The 26638-nt window shown below is 43.6% G+C and overlaps 1 protein-coding gene across 2 annotated transcripts in view; it reads left to right on the forward strand.

Annotated features, from left to right (window-relative positions):
* Positions 1–422: 422 nt before the first annotated feature.
* Positions 423–26638, forward strand: part of SCG5 (secretogranin V) — a 59653-nt gene continuing 33437 nt past the window's right edge. For both annotated transcript variants that reach the window (XM_015066416.3, XM_015066417.3), the window contains exons 1-2: positions 423–548; positions 2106–2338. In XM_015066416.3, coding sequence (XP_014921902.1) covers positions 2113–2338 — 226 coding nt within the window. In that variant the 5' untranslated portion in view covers positions 423–548; positions 2106–2112. The remainder of the gene's footprint in view (positions 549–2105; positions 2339–26638) is intronic.

Below are 26638 nucleotides of genomic sequence, written 5' to 3' on the forward strand. Positions count from 1 at the left end.
CATTTGTAGCAGAAGTTTCTAATAAACACAGTTTTCTGTTCCGTGAAAGGGCTCCTGAAAGCACGCTTACGATGTACTCTATCATTAAAAGGTCTTAGGACCTCTTCATCTTTTGTCTCTTACCAGTATTGCCCCCTTCGTCTTCAAGCCAGAATACTTACAGAAAAAAATTAAAAAGCTGGGAAGTGGCAAAATTAAAGATGTGGTATTGGGGGCGAAGGACAAAAGTGGCGATCTGGCACACTGTTTAGAAAACTGCTTGAGAAGAGGGGAATTACGTCCACAGAGGGTCGGATAGATAAAGAGCCTCCAAGACACGTGCATGTGGAGTGCGAGGGTTGAACCCTGTGTGGCTCACGGCAGGAGGCACCAGCGTCTGGGTGGCGATCAAGGGCGACCGCGCATGGCCGCCTCCACCTGCTGGAGGAGCGGTGGGGGCGGAGCTAAGATGCGGAGGGAGGTGACGCACGCGCAATCCACATCACCAGGCTCCCGGCTCGACCCTCACCCAGGCCCAGACCGCGGCAGAATCCTCCGGCTGCCCCTCGGTGAGTCCTGCTTTGATGCCTGCTCGACCCCCTGAAGCCCACCTGAGACACGCGGGTTTTACGGGACTGGCAGGGGAGGGGGCGTCCTGCTGAAATCCTTGAGGTGGAGTCTGAGGGCAGACAAAGGCTGGGTGGGGATTAGGAGGTTCGGGTATAAACTGGAGGGGAAGAGTACCGAGGGAGGAAATTGGGTAGCTGATGAAATCAGGACGGTGTTGGCCCGGGGGTTAAATGAAACAAAGACATCCTGCATTCGCACCGGCCAGAGGAAGATGGAGATGGCAGGAGAGGTTGGTGTCTGCCTCCAGCCTTTTACGTCAGAATTGCAGGCTTTGCTGTCTCAGCTCTTTGGGAAACAAGGTTTTATATCTAGGGGTGGCTGGAAAAAGCCTTTCCTTTACAGAGACAGAAAATGGGGGTTATGAATATTGCAGTTTCAAGGAAGCAAATGAATCCTCCAACTCCCCCCCCCCCCCCAGAAGAATGGTTAAAAAGGAGGGTTTGCAGAGCCATTGCTTGCAGCGTCTTAAACAGGTTCAGCTGCAGCAGCTGCAGAGGGAAGCTGCGTGAATCTTCCCTTGGTTTGCAGGCTTCTGCTTCCATCGAAGGCAACATTTAGGACAGGTTGACTCCCCAGATCAGTTTTCTCCCTCCCCTTCACCTGTTCTGTCTTCCTTCTCATCACCACCACTTCACCTGTTCTGTCTTCCTTCTCATCACCACCACTTCACCTGTTCTGTCTTCCTTCTCATCACCACCACTTCTTCAAGTTCTAACCTCTAGAGCCCTGAGGCCATATTGCCAACGTTATAGTCACAGTATAGGGGGCTCTGTGCCTGGCACTTTTTTGATGCTCCCAACAATCCTGTAAGACAGACGCTTTCCTCATGCCTGTTTTGCAGAGGAAGCTGAGGCATTCGCCCAGGATCACTCAGCTGGTATGTGGCTGAGTAAGCTTGCCTCTTCTCCCCTAGCAGACTGCAGGGCAGGCCTGAGCTGTGTGTATTTTCATCCCCCTCGGGTCTCAAATGTATTGGATTTTTGCTGAGCTGAGCTCTTCCCTTCCACTGCTCCTAACCTTTCTGTGCTTCTTTACCATTTGTATCTTCCTAACTCCTTTCTCAGAGCCTCTTTTTCCCCCGAGACTGGGAAGACTCAAGATGTCACTCTCCCTCTCCCTGTCTCAAAATCGAAGCAAGTTCTTCTTGTTGCTTGGTTGGTTTTACTAAGAGAGGAGAGAGTGTTGGGATTGGGGGTAATGAAGGCTTTGAGGGAACTGCAAGAAGAATAAAAAAAATAGTGAGAATGGCCATTCCTGCCTAGTCTTCCCAAGGATGTGCGTGCACAGGGAACTGGCTATCTTGGATTGTTTTGTTTCTTCAGTACTGTTTCAGAGCAGATGCTCTGCCTAGACTGGGCACTTAAGGCCAAAGCAACCCCCTAAGTATTTTTCATCGCAGCCCCAATTGGGTGGTTCTTGAATCACTTACTTGCATCATTGATCATCACAGATGCCGACTGTGGCCATTTGATACATGTTGGTCTTTTTTTTTGCAGGTTAACAATGGTTTCTCGGATGGTTTCTACCGTGCTATCTGGCCTATTATTTTGGCTGACACTTGGATGGACTCCCACATCTGCTTATAGCCCAAGGACCCCTGACCGGGTCTCAGAAACGGATATCCAGAGGCTGCTCCATGGTGTTATGGAGCAGTTGGGCATTGCCAGGCCACGGGTAGAGTATCCAGCTCACCAGGCCATGAATCTTGTGGGCCCACAGAGCATCGAAGGTATTTACTGTTTCCAGTTTCCAGTAGCATTTAAAATAATTAATACATGCTGAAGAACCTTTACTTCCTCCCTCTGTTTTCCATTTCTTCTTTTTTATTTAAAAAAAATTTTTTTTTAATTTATTTATTTTGAGAGAGAGAGAGAGAGAGAGCACAGGCAGGGGAGGACAGAGAGAAGGAGAGACAGAATTCCAAGCAGGCTCCTCACCACCAGCGCAGAGCCTGACGCGGGGCTTGAACTCACAAACTGTGAGATCATGACCTGAGCCAAAGTCGGACACTCAACCGACTGAGCTACCCAGGTGCCCCCAGGTGCCTCCATTTTCTATTTCTTCTTATTCTACACAATATATACATACATACATCCACATCAGAATATAAGTTTCAAGAGAACAGGGACCTTATCTGTCTAAGTTCACAGCTGTAGCCTTAGCACTTAGCACAAAGTCTGGTACATTAACATTTGACTAAATAAGGGAGCATCTGGCATTATTCCTAAAGAAAGATTAGAACCCAGATCCCATATCTGTCTTCTCCCATACTGATCTTTAGGAAATTATGTCCCCACCTGGCTGCCTCTTTGAGTCATTGCCAACCAGTGTTTGTAAAAGATCCTTAAAATGCAGGACCTGTAGGATCTGACTTGATTCTTAGGGATGATGTCATATAAACCCAAAGGGAGCTGAAAGAGGTGCTGACATTGAGTTTATGTCAAACATTTTTTTGGAAAAAAATTTTTCTAAGTTTATTTATTTTGAGGGAGAGAGAGAGAGCACACTGTCAGTGCAGAGCCTGTCTTGGGATTCGATCTCATTAACTGTGAGATCATGACCAGAGTGGAGATCAAGAGTCGGACGCTTAACTGATTGAGCCACCCAGGTGCCCTGAGATATTGTGAATTATAACAAATGTTAATCAGATTGTTTTAGTGTGGCAAGACCACTTCCCCCTAGAATGTTTTTTTTCCAATTTTTGGCAATACTGTAATACTTTTATTAAAAAACAGTACTTTGTTATTTAATGCTTTATTTATAGAGAGAATCTGAATCTAGTTCTTAGGAGTTGGTGACAAGCAGGTGCCTTTATGTTCACGCCTTGCTTTGTATTCTGATTCTGAATGTTCTCTTTCTCCAGTGAGGTGTAGTCATAAAGCAGTAACATGGCTAATTTAACTACAAGGGAGCACTCCAAATATTTGCCCATGTGCGTGGGTTCCTAAGGAAAAATGTGAACTCTGAGTTTTGTCAGAATACACAACCAGTAAATGCTATTCTCTATGGCTTGATTATGCATAATTTTGACTAAGTCTGTGATTTCCTAAAAATGCTATCTGTCCTGGAAAACTGTAAGTACAATGGATATGGTTGACTTCATGGTTGATAGAGAAATGATTCCTGGGACACCTGGGTGGCTCAGTCGGTTGAGGGTCATGATCTCATGGTTCGTGAGTTCGAGCCCCGCATTGGGCTCTGGGCTGACAGCTCAGAGCCTGGAGCCTGCTTCAGATTTTGTGTCTCTCTCTTCCTCTGCCCTTCCCTTGCTCACACTCTGTCTCTCTCTCAAAAATAAACATTAAAGAAAAATTTAAAAAAAGAAATGGTTCTCACATCTGTCTTGTTACCCATAGTTGTCAGCCCCTAAGTAAAACTAACTCTATGGGATTGTTGTCTGTTTAGGTTGGCATTAGATTTCAGAAATGGATTAACCAATAATTTGAATTAGCAAGCATGCAAACTTAGCATAGGGCTTGGATCAGAGCAAATCAGGGCTTCTTGCCCCTCCTTTTGGGATCAATCTAAACCCTTCCCATCACCTGCACCTGTCGTTTCTAGCCCACCTATCCATTTCAGACCAGCTTTCTTGAGACCGTAAATATCTGCCCTTCTAGTGCAGGAAGTGCTTGATTAGTCACCCAACTGTTGTCATGGAGAAAGCTCTCCAAGTTTCCATTAATACCTGAGGCCTGATCATCTGTGTGGAAGAGAAACAGCAGCTCCCTGGCAATCAAAAGCTTCTGTTTATCCAGAGCCTCATCTTCTTCGCTCAGTATGCAGTTATTTAGCACCCACTCCAAGGCAGCCAGTGTGCAGGGCGGGGGCAGCTGTGCCCTAAAAGATGTTCAGGCTAGGGCTGGGAGAGGGAGAGAGGTTACTACAGTGCACCATGGCAACTTTTTTGGTAGATGTACAGACAAGCTGCTGTCATGGAAGCAAAGAATAGGAGTAATTTATTCTGCTTGGGAGTAGATAGGGGTAGATAAGAAAATGCTCCTGGGGGCGCCTGGGTGGCTCAGTCAGTTAAGCGACAGACTTGGGCTCAGGTCACGATCTCGTGGCTTGTGGGTTCGAGCCCTGTGTTGGACTCTGTGCTGACAGCTCAGAGCCTGGAGCCTGTCTTCAGATTCTGTCTCCCTCTCTCTTTGCCCCTCCTCTGCTTGCTCTCTTTCTGTGTCTCTCAAAAATAAACAAAAAACACTAAAAAAAGAAAAAAAGAAAATGCTTCTTTAAAGAAGCAACATTTGATTTGGGTTTTGAAGTCTTTTAGGAGTTCATCAGGGAACACTGAGCGAAAAGTCATGGAGGTTTGAGAGAGCATGGATTAGGACAATTTAGAATGAAAAATTCTGTTTCCGTCATTACCCGTGGTGATGTGAGGTCATGGCCATGTTAGGTCACCTCTAACAGTGTCTGTGTAAGGGATGAATACTGGCTTGCATTTGAGTTTTTTATTACTCTATAACAAATTACCTCAAATTTAGCACCTTGCCATAATGCTCATACATTATCTCATAATTTCTTTTGGGCAGGAATCTAGCATGGGTTTGCTGGGCCCCTCTGCTCAGTCTCATCAAGGTGTTTGTTGGCTGGAGCTTGGGGTCCTCTTTCAAACTCATTAAGGTTGTCAGCAGAGTTCAGTTTCTTGTTGCTGTAGGACTGAGGTCCTTTCTTGCTGGCTGTCAGCCAAGGTCCCTCTCAGCTCTTAGAGGCCACCCCAGGTTGTAAGCCACATGGCCCTAGCACAATATGGCAGCTTGCTTCTTCAAAGCCAGAGGGAGAATAAATATCCCTTTAGTCTCCTAATTATAGTGTAATTATGGGAGTGGCCATCCCATCCCCTTTGTCATTTAACAAGGGAGTGATATCTCATTATATTCACAGGTCTCACCCACACTCGAAGCAGAGGATTATGCAGGGTGAGGACTCCAGGGTGGCAATCTTGGGGGTCATTTTAGCATTCTGCCTATTACAGCTTGGATGAGAGCTAATAGAAAATAGTCCAAAGGCTTTGGGGGAAGAAAGAAACAAAATAAGAAGCCTGGCCTTTTCCCAGTCTTAAACCTTAGCACTTAATTTGTTGGGTGGTCTAATCCTTGTTTATCTGAGTATACCATCATTTCAACTCATCCATTTATTTGAATCGTCTCTGCTCATTTACTCATGCTAATTCCCAGGCTTCTGACAGATATGTGTAGTATCTTGTATATCCCTTCCAACGTTTATTGTAGGATTCTATTATGAAGGACTAAGAAAAGTATTTTGTTTTTTATAGAAAGGATAGACGTAATATATGTATGCTGGTATGAATTTTAACATATGTTTAATGTAGGCTATTTGCAAAGACATCTGAATTTCAGTGCCAGCTCCATCATTTAGTAGTGATATGACAGTGAGCAGATTACTTCTCTAAGCTTCCATTTAGCTTGGGGGTAGGATTTGAATTTACTCGCCTGCAAGCAGATAATATTCCCGTTCAGAAAAAAGTGTTAGCACACATAATTGCACTACTATGAAATCACTTCTCAGTGAATCATCATCATCACTTTAGATGACAATTACTGGAACCTCAGTCCCTTGCAAGAAGAGATATTTATTGTCTAATGCATGGCACATCAAAGATGATGTTCTCTTATTTTGTCTACTCTGATTAATTGATCATATGATCCTCAGATTAATCTCATTATTGAAGATACATATTAGTCCTCAAACAGTAAGGTTATAAACTTGCCTTTTTCTATGGGATACAGGATATAGGATCAGTATGAATTACCATTGGGTCACTGTGGTCAAATATTCTGTTAAAAAACTTTCCCTCCTTTGATCTCATATCCCTTGTAGTTATTGTACTTTTTTTTTTTTTTTTGCTGCCTTTCCCAGCAACTGTTCACCACATACCGATCGCACTTCCCCACTTCCTGATTTCTTCTAGTCCATGGTAGTCCACTGTTCCTGCCACTTATTTACCAGGTCAACAAGTATTTCTTGAATGCCAGGCACTGTTGTAGGTACCGGGGAAAGAAACATGAACCTCAAAGATTGGTAGGACAGGAGAGATATAGTCCCTGAATAAAGAAATAAGTAAAATACATAATAAGTCAAATGGCTCTAAGTGCTATAAAAATATAAAGCAGAGGAGGGGGATGGAGGAAGAAATAACTTAAATAGGGGGAGGGGATTACTCCCTGGGAAGATAAGCAAAACTCTTGAGAGTTGGAGAGTGAACTGTGTGATATGTGGGGGAAGATGTTCCAGGGAAAGAGCTGCACATGCAAAAGCTAGATGGGAGCAAGGAGGCTAGTGTGGCTGGAGCCCAAGACTCAGGAGGACGGTAGGAATGAGGCTTGGCGATGGCAGCAAGGGGAGGTGGGAGGCGCAGTGCGTGGAGACAGATCACTTCACGGGGTCTCTGGCTTTTCCTCTAAGTATGTATCCTTGAAAAGGATCACTCCAGCTGCTGTATGAAAGTATTTCTGCAGGAAGGGAGGACTGGAATAGGGGAGATAAGTTGAGAGCCTGCTGTAATCACCTGGAGCAGAGAAGTGTTAGCATGATAGGCAGGGAGGTGGTGAGACATGGTCAGATTGGGGGTATATTTTAAAGTCAGAACCAACAGGATTTGCTGCTGGTTTGGAGGCAGGAACTGAAAGAAAGAGGACTCACGGGTGACACCAAGATTTTGGCCTGAGGAACTGGAAAGAACGGTTTTCTCCAGGAGGAGCAAACCGAGCTTCTCCAGAAGAGTTCAAGTTCAGTTTTGCATGTGTTCATTTTGAGATGCCTTGGATGGTTCTCGTCAAGGCCAACCACCCTTGCCAAATTTACCTACATTCTGCCTTTGTCCTAGTCACCTTTGGCAGCATTCGGCACATTTGACCTTAACCTTTTTATTTTCTTGGTTTTTGTGCCAAGATGGCACGCTTTTGGCTTTCCTCCTTCCCCTTTCCCATTAACCATTTTCTTCCAGTGTTCCTGGGCAGGTTTCTCCTGCTGCTCTAATGCCACCTTTAATTATTAAGTTCTCCGGGGCTCAGTGCTGGGTCCACTTCTTTTATTCTTCTCAATTCTCTGCCTACATGATTGCATTTGTTGTCTTGACTCCAAAAGCTATTTCCCGAACTTGTTTCTTGTATATGTATAGGCTTATGTGAACTGCTAAATTACCACATGTCAATCCTGATTTCTCTACCACCAGCTTCCTCAGCGTGTTTATGTCAGTCTTTTCTGTCTAAATGAATAGTGCTACCACTTAGCCATACAGGCAGGCCAAAACCTGGAGTAATCTTCAATATTCTCCTTTACATGTCATACCCAAATTATAAGCAATTTATTCATGTCTGTTTCTAAAATACATCTGTAATTTGTCCTCTCTTTTCTCTGGCTGTACTCCAAACAAGCTGCTTCAGAATACCATTGTGTCTGGCATGGATTTATGAAATTGTCTGTTAGTAACTGTGTTCCTTCTACTTTTCATTTCTTTCAAATTGTTCCCCGCAGGAAAGGCAGAGTTAAACTTTAAGAATAAAAGTTTAGGGGTGCCTGGGTGGCTCAGTCGGTTGAGTATCTGACTTTGGCTCAGGTTATGATCTCGTGGTTTGTGGATTCGAGCCCCGTGTCAGGCTCTGTGCTTTGGATTCTGTGTCTCCCTCTCTCTCTGCCCCTCCCCTGCTTGCGCTGTGTGTGTGTGTGTGTCTCTCTCTCTCTCAAAAATAAATAAACATTAAAAAATTTTTTAAATAAAATTTAAATCCCATCACTATCACTCTTCATGGTTAGAATCCAATCAGTGGTTTCCCGTTGCACCTTGATTAAAACTAACACTTCTACAGGCACCTGGGTGGCTCAGTCGGTTAAGCATCTAACTCTTGATCTTGGTTCAGGTCGTAATCTCATTGCTTGTGGGTTTGAGCTCCACACTGAGTGTGGAACCTGCTGGGGGATTCTCCCCCTCTCTCTCTATCAGCCCCTCCCTTGCTTGTGCTCTCTCTCTCTCTCTCTCTCTCTCTCCAAAAATAGAAACAAAAATAGATAACACTTCTAGCCATGCCCTGCAAGGACCTACAGCTCCTGCACACCCTCCTCCCCAACCTTGCTCTGCCACCCATCCCTTCAATCCCTTGATCACACCAGTGCATTTCCCACCTCCAGCTTCCCACTCCCTGTTCTTCCCACTCTGCCTGGTGTACCTTCCTCTTCCATCTCATTTTCAAAGTTGCCTACTCAGAGAGGGCTGCCCTGACCACTCTGTCTGTGTAGCTAACATTCTCCATCAGTGTACTTTTGTTTTTTTAAACCTCCATAGCATCTTTTGTAATTTATAATTAAATGTTTGTTTCCTTGTGTATTATCTGTCTCCCCACTGCAATGTAAGCTCCATGAGACTGTTTTATTTACTACTTTATACCAGGATGCATAGCAGGCATATAGTAAATATTTGAAGAATGACTATATAATATCAGGCGAAAATAAATATATCTAGTGGCAACAGGTAAGTTCATACTGTTTGACATCTGGATCTATTAAGACTTTTCTCCTTTCAGTTCAAGGAGGATATTTCATTTATATTCTGTGTTTTTAGAAAATCTGCCTAGAATTTTTTGCCCAGAGCTTGGTGATACATGCTCAGCAAAAAGTCTGGTTTACTTTGATTGTGACTGATAAGCACAGTGCAGGTACAAGGTGGGTGTCCTTTCTACTGCCTGTTGAGAAACTGGAAGGACCTTTTGCAGTTCCAGAACTGAACCAGCAGGGGGCCAGCTAGACTTGCAGTGTACCCGAGGAATCCTGAAACTTGGTTACCAGCTTCCTGGTTAAATTGCCAGTTGTTAAGTGGTCACTAGGGAGGAAGCATTTGCCAAAAACATCTGAGAGCATTGGGGGGTTTTATTTCTCCAGAGACACCTTAAACATGACTTGGTAAGGAGCATCTTTCAAAGTATACATTCTTAGCCCAAAGCAAAATGAAAACACAGAGTAAAGATAAGGACCAACTTGTTTTATAGAGGACAGAATGTTCACTTTGATGGCCAGTAGAACCGAGGCTGAGTCTTGGCCATACTGTTCACAGCTGTATGTGACCTTGGCAACCTTCCTGAGTCTTAGTTTTCTCATCTATAAAGTAAGGCTTTGAGCCCACTTGCTCACCTGCAGTGAGTGGATGCTGTTAGTAACTGCATTGCAACCTGCCTCCTCTCATTTGAATTATTAGCAACACACTTTCATTCTTTAATGGCTTTCCCCTGATATGATTCTTGATTACTCGTCTGGTTAGAAAAGCCCCCTTGTATTTCAGCAGCGGCCATCTTCCCCCAAGCCCAAAGTTATTTACTGGTCCCTGTGACATACCTGAATGGCTCCTGTTGTCATATTGTCCCCAGAAACAAGAGAAGCCACCAGCCAGCAAGGTGATTCAGAGGAGCCATTTGCCATGGGGTAGAGACTCTTGGAAGTCAGGAGCTGCTTTACCAGCTGACAGTAATGTTGGCCTTGGATGAATTCAGTCAGAAAATGTGCTTTAGTTTTTAGAATATTAATAGCCTCTGGTAAAAGTGGGTCTCCTGAGTGCCTCCTGTTTATTTTCCCCACAAGTCTAGGCCACCAAATACCTAGCTTTGTGATAACACCAGATAACAAACCACTGGAGAGAAATGTATAAACACTGGCATTTAATGGTTTCAAATAATTTTAAAGTTTATTTATTTGCTTGGAGAGAACAAGCATGCATGTGCATGCATGGTGGGGTGGGGCAGAAAGAGAGAGAGCTTCTCAAGTAGGGCACTCCTGATGCAGGGCTCGATCCCACGAACCATGAGATCATAACCTGAGCCAAAATCAAGAGTGGGACACTGAACCAACTGAGCCACCCAGGCACTCCTCAAATAATTTTAAAGCTATATTACCAAACATAAAAATACCAAAATTCTTTTTTACAACACTGACTTTTGGACCTCAATATTTCCATTTCAAAACAAAGAGAACCAAGATTGTTTTCCTAGTAAATATCAAGAGGAGAAAGAGTCCTTTGTAAGGTAAAGCCTATTTGAAGGGGCACATCCTAAGGAGCATTATTAGCCAGACTTTGGACTCTGTAAATAACTGCAGTGCCTCCGTTTTGCCATAGGGAGGCAGCAGTTGCTTCCCATTTGACGGTTGGATGGGAGAGAGACTTAAACACTGAACGGCAGAGGGGCCTCACTTATTTCTGGCTAGCCTCTCTGCAGTTGGAGGAAAGGATGGGGCTGACTCTTGACCCATGTATCCTGACTAAAATCTTTCTAGGCTGGCCCCATCCTGGGGAAGCCAGTGAAAGCAACGGGTTGGATCTTTGAGAAGGCCAGGGCCTCCAGTTTGGCCCATGTCCTTTGGGGTTCCATTCAGCCCACCCTGAACTCAAATCCTTAAAAAAAGTCCCTGGATGAATTCCAGTTTTCCATCTTGGTCAATTGCATGGATAATGATAAGAAATTCAAAAGGAGTAGTGGGAGGTTTGGAGTTTTTTGGGGGGAGGTGGAGGCAGGATAGGGAGTTGAAAATAATGACTTATTTTTCTGTTGTGTTTAAGTTGCCCTGCAACATCCAGGTGCAGGTGTCCAGGAGGCACTTAGATGTATATGACACAGGAGAGACGCTGGGGTGAGGGGAGAGATTTCAGAGTCTTCCCCATGGTATTGGCAGCTGATGCTGTAGGAACAGGTGAGGGTACCCTGGGTGAGTGTCAAGGAGGAAGAGCAGAGCACCTAAGAAAAAGGCCTGTAAGACTCAGTCTATGAGGGCCAGGTAGAAGAGTCTACAAGGAAAACAGAGAAAGATTGGCCACAAGGCATCAGAATGATGACGTGTATAGAAAACAAGGAAAGAAAGTGTTTCAGGAACTGGCAGTGATTGCCATGGTAAAAAATCTGCAGAGAAGTCATATGAAATAAGGGCCATCAGGTATAAAGCATTCACTGGGTAGAGCAACACCAGAGTCACTGGGGCACTTGGGCAGAAACCACAGGGCAGGACACAGGGAAGGCACCATGTAAAACCCTCTTCCCAAGAGGCCAGGTAAGGGGGAGAAGACTGACTAAGCCTTATGGAAGGCACGGGGGATGGATGCCAGAGAGCTGAAGAAGGTTTTTGTTTAAGTTCTTGGTTTTGGATGGGAGAGATCTGAACTTGTTGAAGTGCGAATTGGCTAGAACCAGTGGAGAGGTAGCCTTGAAGATGTGGGATGAACAGCAGATAACTTGAGTGGTGAAAGTTCCTGAGGGTGTGGGAGGGGATGAGAACTGGAGCACAGGTGGCCTGGGTCTGGTCCTTCCTCCGTGGGCAGAAAGGGAGGAGGCAGAGGGGCATCGGGGTGCAGTGAAGTTTGGAGGTTTAGGCCTCAGTATTTGTTGTAGACACTCTACCATTTCGAGCCACCTGCTCAGAATTAAAATAAGAACACAGGAAGTGCAGTCAGCCTCCCAAATCTCTGTTTGTCATCTTATGTATCTCATACACCTTGCCTGTATGTTTTTTGGTATTTTAAAGTATCAGATACCTTCAACTTTTTGTGAACTCGAAAAACTCATTTTGGGGCCCCTGGGTGGCTCAGTCCGTTTAGTATCTGACTCTTGATTTCAGCTCAGGTCATGGTCTCATGGTTTATAAGTTCGAGCCTCAGGTCAGGCTCTGCTCTGACTATGTGGAGCCTGCTTGGGAGTCTTTTTCTCCCTGTCTCTGCCCTTCTGCTCTCATGCACGCACGCACGCATTCTCTCTCTCAAAATAAATAAACTTTAAAAAAAAAGAAACAACCTCACTTTTCCTATTGTGTTTCCCCTTTACTGTCACAAGACTGCCACACACAAAACACTTCTGACCCCAGATGTGGGGGGGGATATCCCACACCAGGCAATTCTGTGACACTAGTTGGGTGTCCTATAATTTAACTCAATTCTGACATGACCTCCCTGGAGAGAGTGGCAGCTCCCCCAGCTTAAGGGCTCAGTCCCACAAGACTCCCCCACTCCAGATGCCAGCTTCAAGTCCAGTCAGTCACCTGTGCTTCTGACTCACTGGCTATAATTCTGAGGTTCCCGCCACCCACTCCTCAGGTTAGATTGATTTGCTAGAGCAGCTCATGGAACTCAGGGAAACACTTACATTTACTGGTTTGTTAAATGATATTATAGAGGAGATGGATGAACGGCCAGATGAAGAGATGCATAGGGCAAAGTCCGGGAGGGTCCCTAGTGAAGGAGCTTCTGTCTCCATGGAGTTGGGGTGCACACCCTCCCAGTGTGGATGTGTTCACCAACCTGGAAGTTCCCTGAACCGTGTACTTTTGGGATTTTATGGAGGCTTCACTCTGTAGGCATGATCAATCATTAAGTCTGTTTTCAGCCCTCACCCCTCTCAAGAGACTAGGGGGCGAGGCGGAAAATCTTAAGCTTCTGATCATGGCTTTATCTTTCTGGTGACCAGTCCTCATCGGGGAGCCACCCAGGTGCCCACCCAGAGTCACTTTATTAGAACAAAATACACTCCGGTCATCCAGGAAATTACAAAGGGTTCCAGAGCCCTGTGTCAGAAACCAGAGTCAAAGACCAAATACTAGAATTCCTAGTACTCTTATCACTTAGGAATTTACAAGGATTTCAGGAGCACTCTGCCAGGAACTAGGACAAAGTCCAAGATATATTTCCTGTTATCTTGCATGGATATATCATCTAACTACTAGTTATTTATCAATTCTGTTACAGCATTTTTGTATTTATGTTATGAAACCCATATATAACTTGTAAAATATAATTCAAGATGAAAAAGACTGTCATCTTTGTCTCCTTTCTTTTTTGATTAATATAATGAATGTTTTCAGTGAGGCATTAACCAAGATGACAACTAGAAATAATCTTAATGGGATGTTGGGGAATGTTGTGTGTGCATTTTATATGACTTTGCAACAGTGCAATACAAAAAATTAGTATGATCTCACTGCATACACAACACGGGAAGTGATGTGAATCCCCCCAAAGTAATGGTTTGTCGAGTGTCACAGTTTCAAAGTAGTAGGTTTAGTAATTGCAAACAGTGCTTGTTGCATTTTAGCAGATAAGCAGAAATAGTCATCATCCTTGGTCAGGATTGTTGTTGAATTATGTGAATTTTGAGTCATGTTGGCATCTTCGGCTCACCCCTTAAGTAAAACGTGACCATCTTATAATGGCAGAGGGGGTCGTGGAAAACCAGCACAGTTACTGAGATTCAGTTTACTGTGTAACGACTACTAATTTCTGCACCACGTGTCTTCAGGACAATTGCTATGAAGTGCTCACTTCCACACAGGTTGGAACCTGCATGAGTCTGAGCCTCCACATATTTTCATGGAATTCAGGAGAAGTCAGGGTATTTGTCAGGGTTTTCCAGAGAATCGGAACAAATGGTCTGTGTATGCATATGTGTGTGTATTTATAAATAAATTATAAAATATGTTTATATTTATATAATATATCATCATAATTATAAGATTTTAATAATTATTAATAACATTAATAATTATTTAATAATCATAATGATTAAGTAATTATCAATTAAACTATTAATAATTTATTATAATATTATACTATTATATACAATATATGATATATAATTATATATAACATAACATTATAATTACGATTATAATCATTAATAATGATTGCTGTGAGTGGGGTGTTGAAGTCTCCTACTATTATGGTATTACTATCGATGAGTTTATGTTTGTGATTAATTGATTTATATATTTGGGTGCTTTCACATTTGGCGCATAAATGTTTATAATTGTTAGGTCTACTTGGTGGATAGACCCCTTGATTATGATATAATGCCCTTCTTCATCTCTTGATACAGTCTTTATTTTAAAGTCTAGATTATCTGATATAAGTGTGGCTACTCCGGCTTTCTTTTGTTGACCATTCGCATGATAGATGATTCTTCATCCCCGTATTTTCAATCTGAAGGTGACTTTAGGTCTAAAGTGGGTGTCTTGTAAATAGCATATAGATGGATCTTGTTTTCTTATCCAATCTGTTACCATGTGTCTTTTGATTGGAGCATTGAGTCCATTGATGTTTAGAGGGAGTACTGAAAGATAGGAATTTATTGCCATTATGATGTTGTAGACTTGGAGTTTCTGGTGGTGTTCTCTGGTCCTTTCTAATCTTTGTTGCTTTTGGTATTTAGATAGATAGATAGATAGATAGGTAGGTTTGGTTTTTTTTTTTTCATCTTTTCTCTCCTCAGAGAGTCCCCCTTAAAATTTCTTGCAGGGCTCGTTTAGTGGTCACAAACTCCTTTAATTTTTGTTTGGGAAACTTTTTACCTCTCCTTCTATTTTGAATGACAGCCTTGCTGGATAAAGAATTCGTGGCTGCATATTTTTCTGATTCAGCACATTGACTATATTCTGCCGCTGCTTTCTGGCTTGCCAAGTTTCTGTGGATAGGTCTGCTGCAAACCTGATCTGTCTTCCCTTGTAGGTTAGGGATTTTTTTCCCCTTGCTGCTTTCATGATTCTCTCCTTGCCTGAGTATTTTGTGAATTTGACTCTGATATGCCTTGTTGATGGTCGGTGTTTGTTGAATCTAATGTGGGTCCTCTGTGCTTCCTAGATTTTGATGTCTGTGTCTTTCCCCAGGTTAGGTATGTTTTCTGCTATGATATGCTCACATAACCCTTCTACCCCTATTTCTCTCTCTTCCTCTTCTGGGACCCCTGTGATTCTGATGTTGTTCCTTTTTAATGAGTCACTGATTTCTCTAATTCTTAAATCATGCTCTTTTGCCTTCATCTCCCTGTTTTTTTCTGCTTCATTAGTCTCTGTAAGTTTGTCCTCTATATCGCTGATTCTCTCTGTTCTGCCCCATCCATCCTTGCCGCCATGGCATCCATCCATGATTGCAGCTCAGTTATAGCATTTTTCATTTCATTCTATTTTTTACTTCTTTTATCTCTGCAGAAAGAGATTCTAATCTATTTTCTACTCCAGCTAGCACTCTTATTATCGCGATTCTAAATTCTGGTTCAGACATCTTGCTTGTATCTGTGTTGGTTAAATCCCTGGCTGTCGTTTCTTCGTGCTCTTTCTTTTGGGGTGAATTCCTTCATTTTGTCATTTTGAAGGGAGAAAAGGAATTAATGAGGTAGAAAAATTAAAATAAAAAAATATTAAAATTTAAAAAATATTAAAATTAAAAAAGTAAACACACACACAAAATCGAATAAATGATGCTAGATCCTAGGTGTGTGTTTGGTCTGGGTGTTGAAAGTGGTTTGACAGATTAGAAGGAAAAAAAAGGCGGGGGGAAGGAAATCATTTCAGAATTTGAAAAAATGAATACACTGAAGTAGACTAAAATGAGATGATGGGAATAAAATAGAATTTGAAAAAATTTACACAAAAGTAAAGAATATAGTAGAAAAAAATTAAAAATATTTTTAATAAAAATTAAAAATAACAATGAATTTTTTCTCTTTCTGTATTCAAGAACAAGAAAAGAAACGAAAAAGAGAAAAAGAAATAAAAGGGAAATCATTTGAAAATTTGAAAAAGTGAATACACTGTCATAGTCTAAAATAAAATGAGAGAAGTAAAATAGAATTGAAAAAATTTGCAAAAAATATAGTAAAAAAATTAAAGAAAAATATTTTAATAGAAATTTAAAGTAAAAATGAAGTTTTTCTCTTTCTGCATTCAAGAAAAAGAAAAATTAAAAAGAGAAAAAAGAAAAAGGAAAAAAGGAAATTGTTTGAAAATTTGAAAAGGTGAATACACTGAAATAAATAGACTAAAATAAAATGATGGAAGTAAGATAGGATTTGAAAAAATTTATACAAAAGTAAAAAATATAGTAAAAAATTTTTTTAAATATTGAAAATAAAAATGAATTTTTTCTTTTTCTGTATTCAAGAAAAAGAAAAGCGAAAAAGAGGAAAAAAAAGAAAAAAAAATTGAATAGATGGATCTGCTAACAGATTCCAATAGGACTGAAATTAGTTTTCCCCTAGAAGTCAGACTATGAAGCACTTTATAGTCCATAAAGTAAGTAGGTGGTGAGACCTGTGTTCTTGAAGAGCAAGGTTGGCCCAGTTGGGCGGGGCTCAGTGTAACGGCTCTGTTCTCTACTAGATGGCGCTGCTAGCCTACCAGGGTGGATTGTTTCGGCACTTGTACGTGCATATGCGCATGCGCGGGAGTGGTGAAAATGGTGTCACCCAGCTACCCAGTCTCTAGTACCGGAACTCTGTTCTCCGCGATCAGCAATCGTGCACCCGTCCTCTGTCTTCAGCTTGCATCCACTCCCCGCTTCTTCGCTGTCCATGACCAGGCCCTAGGCAGTATCTCTCTCCCGAGTTTTGTCTCAGATGTGGCTGTTTTCTCTGGCCCCTTACTTCTGAAGGACTGCAGCAGCTTTGACCCGTTCTGCCCCTCTGCAGGAGGGTCTCACCGAGCAATGTCCAAATGTCGGCTGCACCCAGGAATGCTTGCTGGACCCTGCTGCTGCCGGTGCCCCGAGACTGCAGCCAGGTGCCAGCCCGCCCCGGAAAAAGCTCGTGAGATGGTGTAGCAGCAGCTTTTCAGGGATTATGGAAAATCACAACACGCATCTGGCACCAGGCTTCACCCTTAACGACCTTGTTCCAGCACCATAGAATGTGGCCGTTTTCCGGGGTCTGCTGGGACCAGGTGGCTTCAACAGTCTCCACCAAATGTCCTTCCAGCAGTGGAACTGCTTTCCCCGTGTGGCCTGCGAGAACCTCCCGGACCGCACTCTGTTCCTGGGGATTCGCCCTTCCCACCAGAGCACCACCAGGTATCGAGCTGCGGAGTTGCAGACTTTGAGCTCCCCTTGTTTACAGTCTTAATGGAATTTAAACCCTCTCCTTTCTCCTTTCTCCCTTTTTAGTTTAGTCCCTGCAGCTGTTTCCAATTTTCCACTTTTTCTCCAGCTGCTTTTGGGGAGAGGTGCCTTTCCCGTATTCTCCATCCCCCACCTAGTCTCCGTTCTCTCTGCCTGCAAAAGCAGCTCCCTGCCTGCCGCCGGCTTCTCTCTCCCCAAGTTCACCTCTCCGTGCCACGTACCTGCTGAATTCTGTGGTTCAAGTTGTGCATGTTGTTGTGTTAATCCTCCAATCGGTTTTCTAGGTGTGCAGGATGGTTTAGTGTTGGTCTGGCTGTATTTCATGGAAGCGAGACACACAAAAAACTTCCATGCTGTTCCACCGTCTTGATTCCTCCTGAGTCTGAAGGCATCTGAAGGCAGAATTCACTCCTCTTCAGGGGACCTCAGTCTTTTCTCTTAAGGGCCTTGACTGATTGGATGATGTCCCTCCACATTATGGCAGATGGTCTGCTGTACTCAAAGTCTCCTATTTCAGTGGGAACCATATCTAGGAAACACCTTCATAGCAACATCCATCTAACATCTATCTTGGTGTTTGACCACGCAGAACTAGGCACTATAGCCTAGCTAGGCCGACACATTAAATTAACCATCACACCAGAGTAGAGAGTAACACAGTAACACAGTTGCCATCAAGCTGCTGTTTTCTAAGGAAAATGATTATAATACACATAAAAACAATATTAACTTTTGGATACCTCTATTAGATTCAGGATCTCAAGTTACCTTTATGTGTAGTCTTGTGTTTACCCCTCACAATCACTTCCTTGAGATGGGCAAGGAGGGCACGTATTCCTTGCCACGTTTTATAGACATGGGAAGAGAAGCTAAGAGAAGTGACTTATCTGGGGATGCTGCTAGTATTGCATGTGGGTTCACAGTGTGAGCTCAACTCTTGGGTTCTGTTCCGCTCTGTCCAGCACGGTGTACATTTCGTGAGGCTAGTTGATTAAAGGTGTAGATGCGGACAGGGTTGATCTTAGACCAGATTGTGAAATTGGTTTATCTTTAAGGATGATCCTTGCTTGTGGGCTCCCTGTGGATCTTTCTCTGAATTTGCTACTTATAGACACTGTGAATCGGCATTTACGATGAGGCGTTTCTTGCCTTCCTCCCCAGACTGTAAAATCTGCAGGAGAAGACATCATGGCTGTCTGCTTTTTGTATCTGCAGTGTCCAGACAGGGCCTGGCACATAATAGATGCCTAGGGAGTATTTGTTAAAATCATCTTGCTGTATTTGCTCCTTTGAAACAACATTGACCTCTGAGAGACTCCAGCAAGTGAAACTAGTATTATTTCAGTCAAGATCATCTAGCCTGTAATACAACCTGTAAGCACATTTGGAGCCACCCTAATAATCCTAAACTCACTGGCTTTTCTCGTACCTACTCACTGAGGACCCCAGCTCCCCACAAACTGGCTTAAATATTTCTTGAGAGCCCAGAGCATACCCCATGCATGATTATGAACATAACCAATCAGTCTGCTGTCAAGGGGGCAGTTACCCATTTCCCCCTTTTTCCTCTTCTTGTCTCCTTCAGCTGGGCACCACCATGTCCTTCAGCCTCCAGCCACTGAGCCGTTGCAGCCTCAGGGAGTCCTGTAGGAATGTGTTGGGTGGGAACGGCAGGGGGAGATCCCTCAGTGTACCTCATGCCCCTAAATCCTAGAGAGTTTTCAAGAAAACAGCTTTCCATTTTGTTCCTCAGTGTTCCCAACGACCCTCCCCACATCCCCCTGCTCTATGCTTTTCGTAGGATTCACATGAGAGTTTGGGCCAAGAGAGAGATCTAAGCATGAGACAACATGGGCGCTAAGAATCCCTCCCTTCCCATTAACCACAAAGGCATGATTTATTCCGGTCCTGGCATCGGCAGGCCAGACTCCTCTTTTCTTCAGTCTGAGCTGTTCCTCAGCAGGTCTGTCAGGGCCTCGTACAAATCAGCTTCTGGCAGGTGTGCCCCTACACATGCTGTTCTCTCCAAAACCCAGGCTAGGTTCAAGCTAGGACCTCGTGTCACATCACCTGAGACGCGCCGTCTGGAAAAAGTGTGAAACAGCAAGAGCCTCCAGGGAAGCCACAGGGAACAGTTTTCCAGAGATAATTGACAAAGTGGATCAAGCACATGTGGGAAATGGAGTGGCGGGAGCTAATATTTTATGGTTTGCAAAAATACTTTCCTGTACACTCTGTCTCATTTGATATAACCTTTATAGCAGTGAAGAAAAGTTTCAAGTTGCCCACAATCATCACACAGCCTGAGCTTTACGAGTTGGTTGGCAAGGCCAGCTGTGTTAGGTTTGAGTGTATCTGTCCAGCCAGCTGTCTTCTATCCCTGTAGACTTGTATAATCCTGTGATATTTAGCTGAGAAGCTATAATGATGCCGGGAGTCGTGGTAAACCACATGCGGATTTAGGCAGATGGCGCTTCAGGGACGTGAAGCTTCAGGAAGCAGATTTTCTGACAAACTGCCCTCTTGGAACAAATTGGTGCAAATACCTTGGACACCACGGTTCATAAAGAAAGCTATTGAAGCAGGCTGGAAGGGTTTAGCGTACCCCAGTCTGGCACCGCAGTTAAAAGTAAGCGTGCATTTTTGACCACGTGGTTGCAGTAGCAGAAGGGCACATGGTGTGGATCACGGGGAAGGTGGTCACGTGCAGCAGAGCAGGAAGAGCACTGAGGCAGGAAACCCGGGCTGGGTCCTGGCTCGGACCTGTGTGGCACTGAGCAAGTCCCTTTAAACTGTAAAGCTGATTTTCCCAGTCTGACCATGGAGATAGGCGATCCTGTCCATCTTACAGGGTTGGTGCGGCAGTCAAGATAAATGATATATAGAAGAGTGTTTCGGACGATATAAAGGGTTACACAAATAAGGCATCATTCTCACGGCAGCAGCTTCTTTCATCCTGCTACCTGTGTCTCCAGGTGTACATGACTTCAGTTTTGGAAGATGGGTCATGTCTATGGTCATATCCTATGTTCTCTGTTCCTTATGTCCTTCTCCTAAGCTTGGCCTGGGAAAACTGCCACCAAAAGTTGTTCATCTTTGGGGGAATGGGCTTCCCTCTGGTCTTAGGAAGTGCTCTGCCCCCCCTCAGTATTGACCTTAGGAGTCAGGGTCATGTGACTATAGTGAGGATGGATGCTTTCCAGAAATCCTGGTAAAGCACAACTTCTTCATACCCAGCCACGCTCTATTCCATTTCTTGTCCTTGTGACTGGTTAAATATTGTCTTTTTCCGTGAAATGGGTTATAGAAGCATCTTTAAAGTCAAGGAGACCATTTAGTCAGCTGCTAAGCCAAGAGTGAAGCATGCCCACGTAGATGTCAGAATGCCAGTGTAAGGAAGGTATGTAGGTGAGCTGGAAATCGTGCCCTCTGTGGCTTGAGAGCAGGCTGTCCACGTGTTGGCCTGTCTAGGAGTCAGTGATCAGTACTTCCCCTGAACCATGAATTCTATCAAAATGTCATCTAACTCATTTCCAGTTTTGTTTATTCAATAAGTAATTATTGAGTGCTTACTACATGCCAGGAACTATTGCCTTCATATTGGTTTAAAAAAAACCAGTAAGCACACTAATTTAACACATATGATCTTTGTAAAATAGGTAGGAGTCAGGCATTCTCTTTGTTTTTAAGTTTATATTTATTTATTTTGAGAGAGAGAGTATGAGCACAAGCTGGGAAAGGACAGAGAGAGAGGGAGAGAGAGAATCCATGCTGTCAGCATGGAGCCCAATGCGGGGCTCAATCTCACGAGCCATGAGATCATGACCTGAGCTGAAATCAAGAGTCAGATGCAGTGTATGCTTAACTGACTGAGCCACCTAGGCGCCGTTAGGCATTATCTTCTTTTAACCTGTTAGTAAAGGTCAAACTCTGTCTGGAGTAATCCAGTAGTTTTACAGATAATTGGGGATGACTCAGGATTAGGCTGCTTTTTGCCTTACTCCTCCAGTCCCTGGCTGCATTTCCCACTGGTGTTTCAGTCTAGAGGTGTCCAGAGGTGCAGAGTGACAGAACGCAAGATCAGGAATAATGAACTACGTGTTCTCATGCCATCTCACCCCAGCGAGGTAGGGCCAGCTAAATGAGTGTCAGGAAAAACATATCCAGGGAGCAGCAAAGAGGAGTAGCTGGGCCCACTGTCTGTTCCTGTGACTTACAGTCTTTGTTTGAGAAACTTGGAGTCTAGGTGAGGGAAAAGGACATTAAAGATTGCAACTCATATCTACAGCACACTGGGACAGAAGTCGAGAGCCTCGTGTGTAGGTAAGTGAACAGCGGGGAGCTCTGGAGAAAGATAAGGTGTTGGCCCCCATAAAAGATGTTGCAGATCAGTTGAACTTGAGCATGCCTTCCTACAGGAGGCTGTAGGAGGTGGATCATGGGGACTCATGTTCAGGCAGGAAGAAGTAGGAAGAAATACACTTTTCAGCTAGTGTGTGTTGAGTGCAGGGTGGTGATGGGGAGAGGCAGGGGCAGCCGGGAAGGCTGGACACTTTTACGAGTGTCACCAAGTTTTATTGCTTAAGAGAACCTGGGGAACAGGGGGTATGTGGTCGGTATTGTTCAGAGCCCTAAGCTCCTCCAAGGAAGCTCCCTGCCCTCAGAGTGTCCTATAAGCCCTCTTTCTTTGCTGATAAAAATGCTGCCCCAAATCTGGAGATGCCCTCAATGCCAGCAGCATTGGTAGTAGTGGTATCAGGTGTGAGTGTGGATTAGATATTTCTTTTTCTGTTGGATAAATACATGCACATTTGGCACCAACACCTTTGGGATTTCGGGATGGAGACAGGTGTTTCTTCAGTCACCCAGCATTTACGGGCGTCAGAAAGATAATAAAGGGAAGGTGCTTTCTGCAGTGCTCAGCATGTTCTGGACAGTCTGTAAGATGGACCTTTGCTATAGCAGCTCCACCTTTTCCATGTGGTTTTTCACTTGGACCCATTTGATTACAAGGTCCCAGAGGATCAGACACGGACCTCTGGCCAGCACTTTAGAGTAATACGCGGTCTCCAGTGGGTGGTGGCACAGCAGGCAGCGGGAAGAGATGCGGCCACTGGCATTTGGCCTGACCGAGACAGAGTGATACTTACTCAGAGCCTGAAATGGCCGTGCTGATAGGCGCGTCCAGCTCATGGCTCATGGCAGGCTCATGGTTCCACGGGCCGTTTCCTCCAGTAGCCTGTCAAAGTTTTGCTTTGCACAAAACAGGGATTGTGGCTTAGGGGACGTTTAGTCCAGGCGACTGGCCTGCCCCGCAGAGGCCCCAGGGACCTTCCCGATGCCACTTTCTGGTATGACAGCTCAGCAGGCCTGTGTCAGCAAGCCCTACATGGCTTGGACAAGATGCGAGTGACTAACGTTTTCCTCACTAGCAGCAGGAATGGATGGGCCTGCTGGGAAGAATGTCTTTGCTATAAACTATCAAAGACGCCTGTCTTCTGAATTGAACCAGCGGGTCTCCTCTCCTGTCTCTTAGTTTATTTCCTTCTTCTTCGGCTTCTTTTTTTTCAGTCCTTCAGTGGATGATGGGAGGGACCATTTGTTGAGTTTGTGCAGACTCTGAATAGTCCTTGCTCATTGGAGTGTGCAAAAATATGGCAACAACGCAGGTGCTATTGTCTGAAAATGTTTCCAAAGGGAAAGGGAAGAGCTGTTGTTCTGACAGCAAGTGATGCATTATACTAATTTCACAAGGATTTTTTTTCGCATGTGTGGTCAGTGAAGAGAATTTTTGGCAGTTGGCTCTCACTTAACTAGATCTGTATACAGCACACTGGAGCCTGGTAAGTGCCTCTGGTTTTTTTTACAGGCAGAGTTTTGGTGCCTAGGGGTCTGGGCTGTGGACAAGCAAGACGTGCCTGCAGGCAGGGAGTGGTCAGCTTGCTCCCAACTCACCAGATCCATGGCTGTGATGCTTCAGTCTGTTCACCCGTACTCCAGCGGAGAGGACCTCTCTCCCCCTTCCATGACAGCTTTGAGGAGTGTGCGTGAATTAGAGCCTTGCTCCAGTTTGGGCAAAGGCAATGGCGGGATGTCCCACAGCTCCAGCAGACAGTGCCAACACTCTTCTCATGTAGAAGTAGTAGGAGCGAGTGTCTTGGGTCTAGTGTTCTGCTCTCCTTAGACCATTTTTCATGTCTGTGAGCAGTTCTATTAAAAATAGAACTGCATCATTCAATGCAAGGGAAAAGTACAAGAAACCCAAGTGGATGGATGAGCCCCAATCATTCACGTGTAGCTTTGGTTGATAATGAGAGATGCACACAGGACACCTATGCATGTGCCCATAGGTGCTTCATAAGCTCAGCCTTTCGATCATAGGACAGACCCAATGGGCAGTGTTGGAATGAGAGATCTGCTTTTCACCTATGTTAGCCCCCAGTTACTTAGAAGGTTTGCCTCCGTGAGTTTTTGGTAATCACTATTGTAGACTCAAAAATTCATTTTTTTTCCATCCTATCAACCTGAATATTGATGCTCTAGAATCCAGGGAGAGCACACCATGTTTGAAATGGGTAATTGGTAGATATTAAAAGGTTGGAAGAACTCTTTTTAGAATACCTAACAAGAGGAAACAAAACGTTGAATGATAGTGTTAGTTCTTTAAATGTGGTTCTAGGGGGGAAGAGAACTAGTATTTCTGTTTTTATCTACTATTGGCCTGACACTTTATATACTGTTATTTAAAAATCCTCAAAATGCTATGTGATGATACTCTTTTACAAGGGCAAGTTATAAGATGAGGTATACAGTATGTGGGCAATTGGTCCAGGATTGACCAGCTAAGGGGGACAGGATCTGGATTCAAATCCCTAGATTTGGTCTCTAGAGTTGGTCTCTAGAACAAAGTTTTCACTCTTAACACTTTTTTTTAAATTTTTTAATGTTTATTTATTTTTGAGAGAGAGAGAGAGAGTTAAAGTGTGAGTAGGAGAGGGAGGGAGACAGAATCTGAAGCAGGCTCCAGGCTCCGAGCTGTCACGAGCTGTGAGATCATGACCTGAGCCAAAGTTGGATGCTTAACTGACTGAGCCACCCAGGCACCCCTCACCCTCAATACTCTTGACATTGGGCCAGAGAGTTCTCTGTTATGGGGGCTGCATCACTGGCCTCTGCCCACTGGATGCCAGTAGAATTCCCCAACTTGTGACAGCCAGAAATGTCTCCAGATACTGACCACTGCCAGTCAACAGTGGAGACCCATTGCTCTACTGTCTATTTTTCCCACCACTGCACTTTCAGAAAGAAATTTGGGGGACCCTTAAAGACTATAGATGTTATGGTTCACTTAAGTTTATACTGATTTTTCTTATTATAACTATAGTAAAGTCCATTGTGGATGAATTGGAACATAAATTATTTATAATCTCACCACTTTCAACATTTGGTATATTTCCTTCCAGTATCTTTTTCTATGCATATGCATGTAGTTTTGAAAACTCACACTTTTTTATCTGAATTTTTGGACTTAATATTATATCAAGAACCTTTTGTATATCGTTTAAAAATCGCTGTAATTATGTTCAGTAACTGCATTATATTCTCTTATATGTTTATACCACAGTTCAGTTAAGCTTTTCCCAAATGTCGGACATTTAGAGTTTTTCCAGTTTGTCCCCATCATAAACATTGCTTCAGTGAACATATTTGCACATAAATCTTTTTGTAGACTCCTGATAAATTCTTGAGGGTATATATTTCTATGAAAATAAAAATTGGGTCAAGCTCCTATTTTTAGGCTCCATTTCCTCCACACTGTCACATTGCTTTCTGAAAACGTTGGGCTAACCCGGCTGCTTTTTCCTGTCTGTTTGTGGGAATCTTGTCTCATTGGTTAGTTAACTAAGATTACCTTTCTTAATCTTTTCATTTGACAGGCAAAAATAACACCTCATTGTTGTCATTTGCATTTGTTTGATTACCAACAAAACTGACCGTCTTTCTGTGTTGTATATAACTATGTGCTTTCCTTATTCTCTGAAATGTTTGTTAATGAGATGTATTGCTGGTTTAGTAATCTAAACATGTCTCACAACTTCAAGATTTGCTACTTTCTCCACAGTTCAGACTTAGAGCTGAAACTCCTTATGCTTTTTTTAAGTAGCCATAGAGGGGGACGCAGAGCAAGAGCTGGGAGAAGAGATGGAAGGGAATGTTTGTGTATAAATTGTAGATTACCTAACAAGAATTCATGAATCCTGAACTTGAAAAGTGGAGAGACTGGCTTGTGCACGAGGTCCCCAGACTGAGAAGTGGTACAAAATACCTGGTTGGGGATTTCCTGTGATAGCCACCAGGTGGTGCCATTGGCTCAGAACGACTTCGTTTCTCTGGTGTGGGAGGGTTAGGGAGGGGTATTGATACATATATTCACTAGGTGAATGAGGTGATAAGGAGGCCAAGTGCCAGTCACACACATAGGACATTCTCTAGTCAGGGTTTGTAACTAATCATGGGTTGGCACGCTGCACCTGCATGTGTGGGTGATTTTTATCACTTCCAAAAGATATCCCATTCCCTGTAGCCATCATTCCTCCAACCTCCACACCTCCTCCCCACTGGTAGCCACTAATCCAATTTCTGCCTCAGTGAATCTACCTACTTTGGACATTTCATATAAATGTACAAATGTCTATGAAATATAGGACATACAATAAGCGATCTTCTGTGATAGGGCTGTTTTCTGATGGTTATTATTTCCCCCAGCCCACACTACTCTGGTTTACTTTGTGGGAAGAGACGTCAGGGTAGTTAGTTGATTATTTCAAGTGCTGTAGCATTCACAGGCCTTTTAGGACAGAGAAAACTACCCAGAACAGTGATTTTCTGACCTGATAATAAGAATCACTTAGGAAGCTTTTAGATGTAACAATTCCTGGCCCCTGATATCTCCAGAAATTAAAATTTGGTAGTTCTGGGAAGTTGGGCTGCATAGGATTTTTTGTTTTTTGTTTCTTTGTTTTGTTTTGTTTTGTTTTGGCGCTCCAGGTGATTCTACTGATAGTCTAGCTGTCAGCAATGGGGAGTAAGGTCGTGGAGAAAAGGCAAGCTGCTTTTGAACAGAGATACGAGAATAGAATGGCCTTTCCCTGCAGACTG

This window comes from Acinonyx jubatus, chromosome B3 (assembly GCF_027475565.1).
Source record: "Acinonyx jubatus isolate Ajub_Pintada_27869175 chromosome B3, VMU_Ajub_asm_v1.0, whole genome shotgun sequence".
Classification (NCBI taxonomy): Eukaryota; Metazoa; Chordata; class Mammalia; order Carnivora; family Felidae; genus Acinonyx; species Acinonyx jubatus.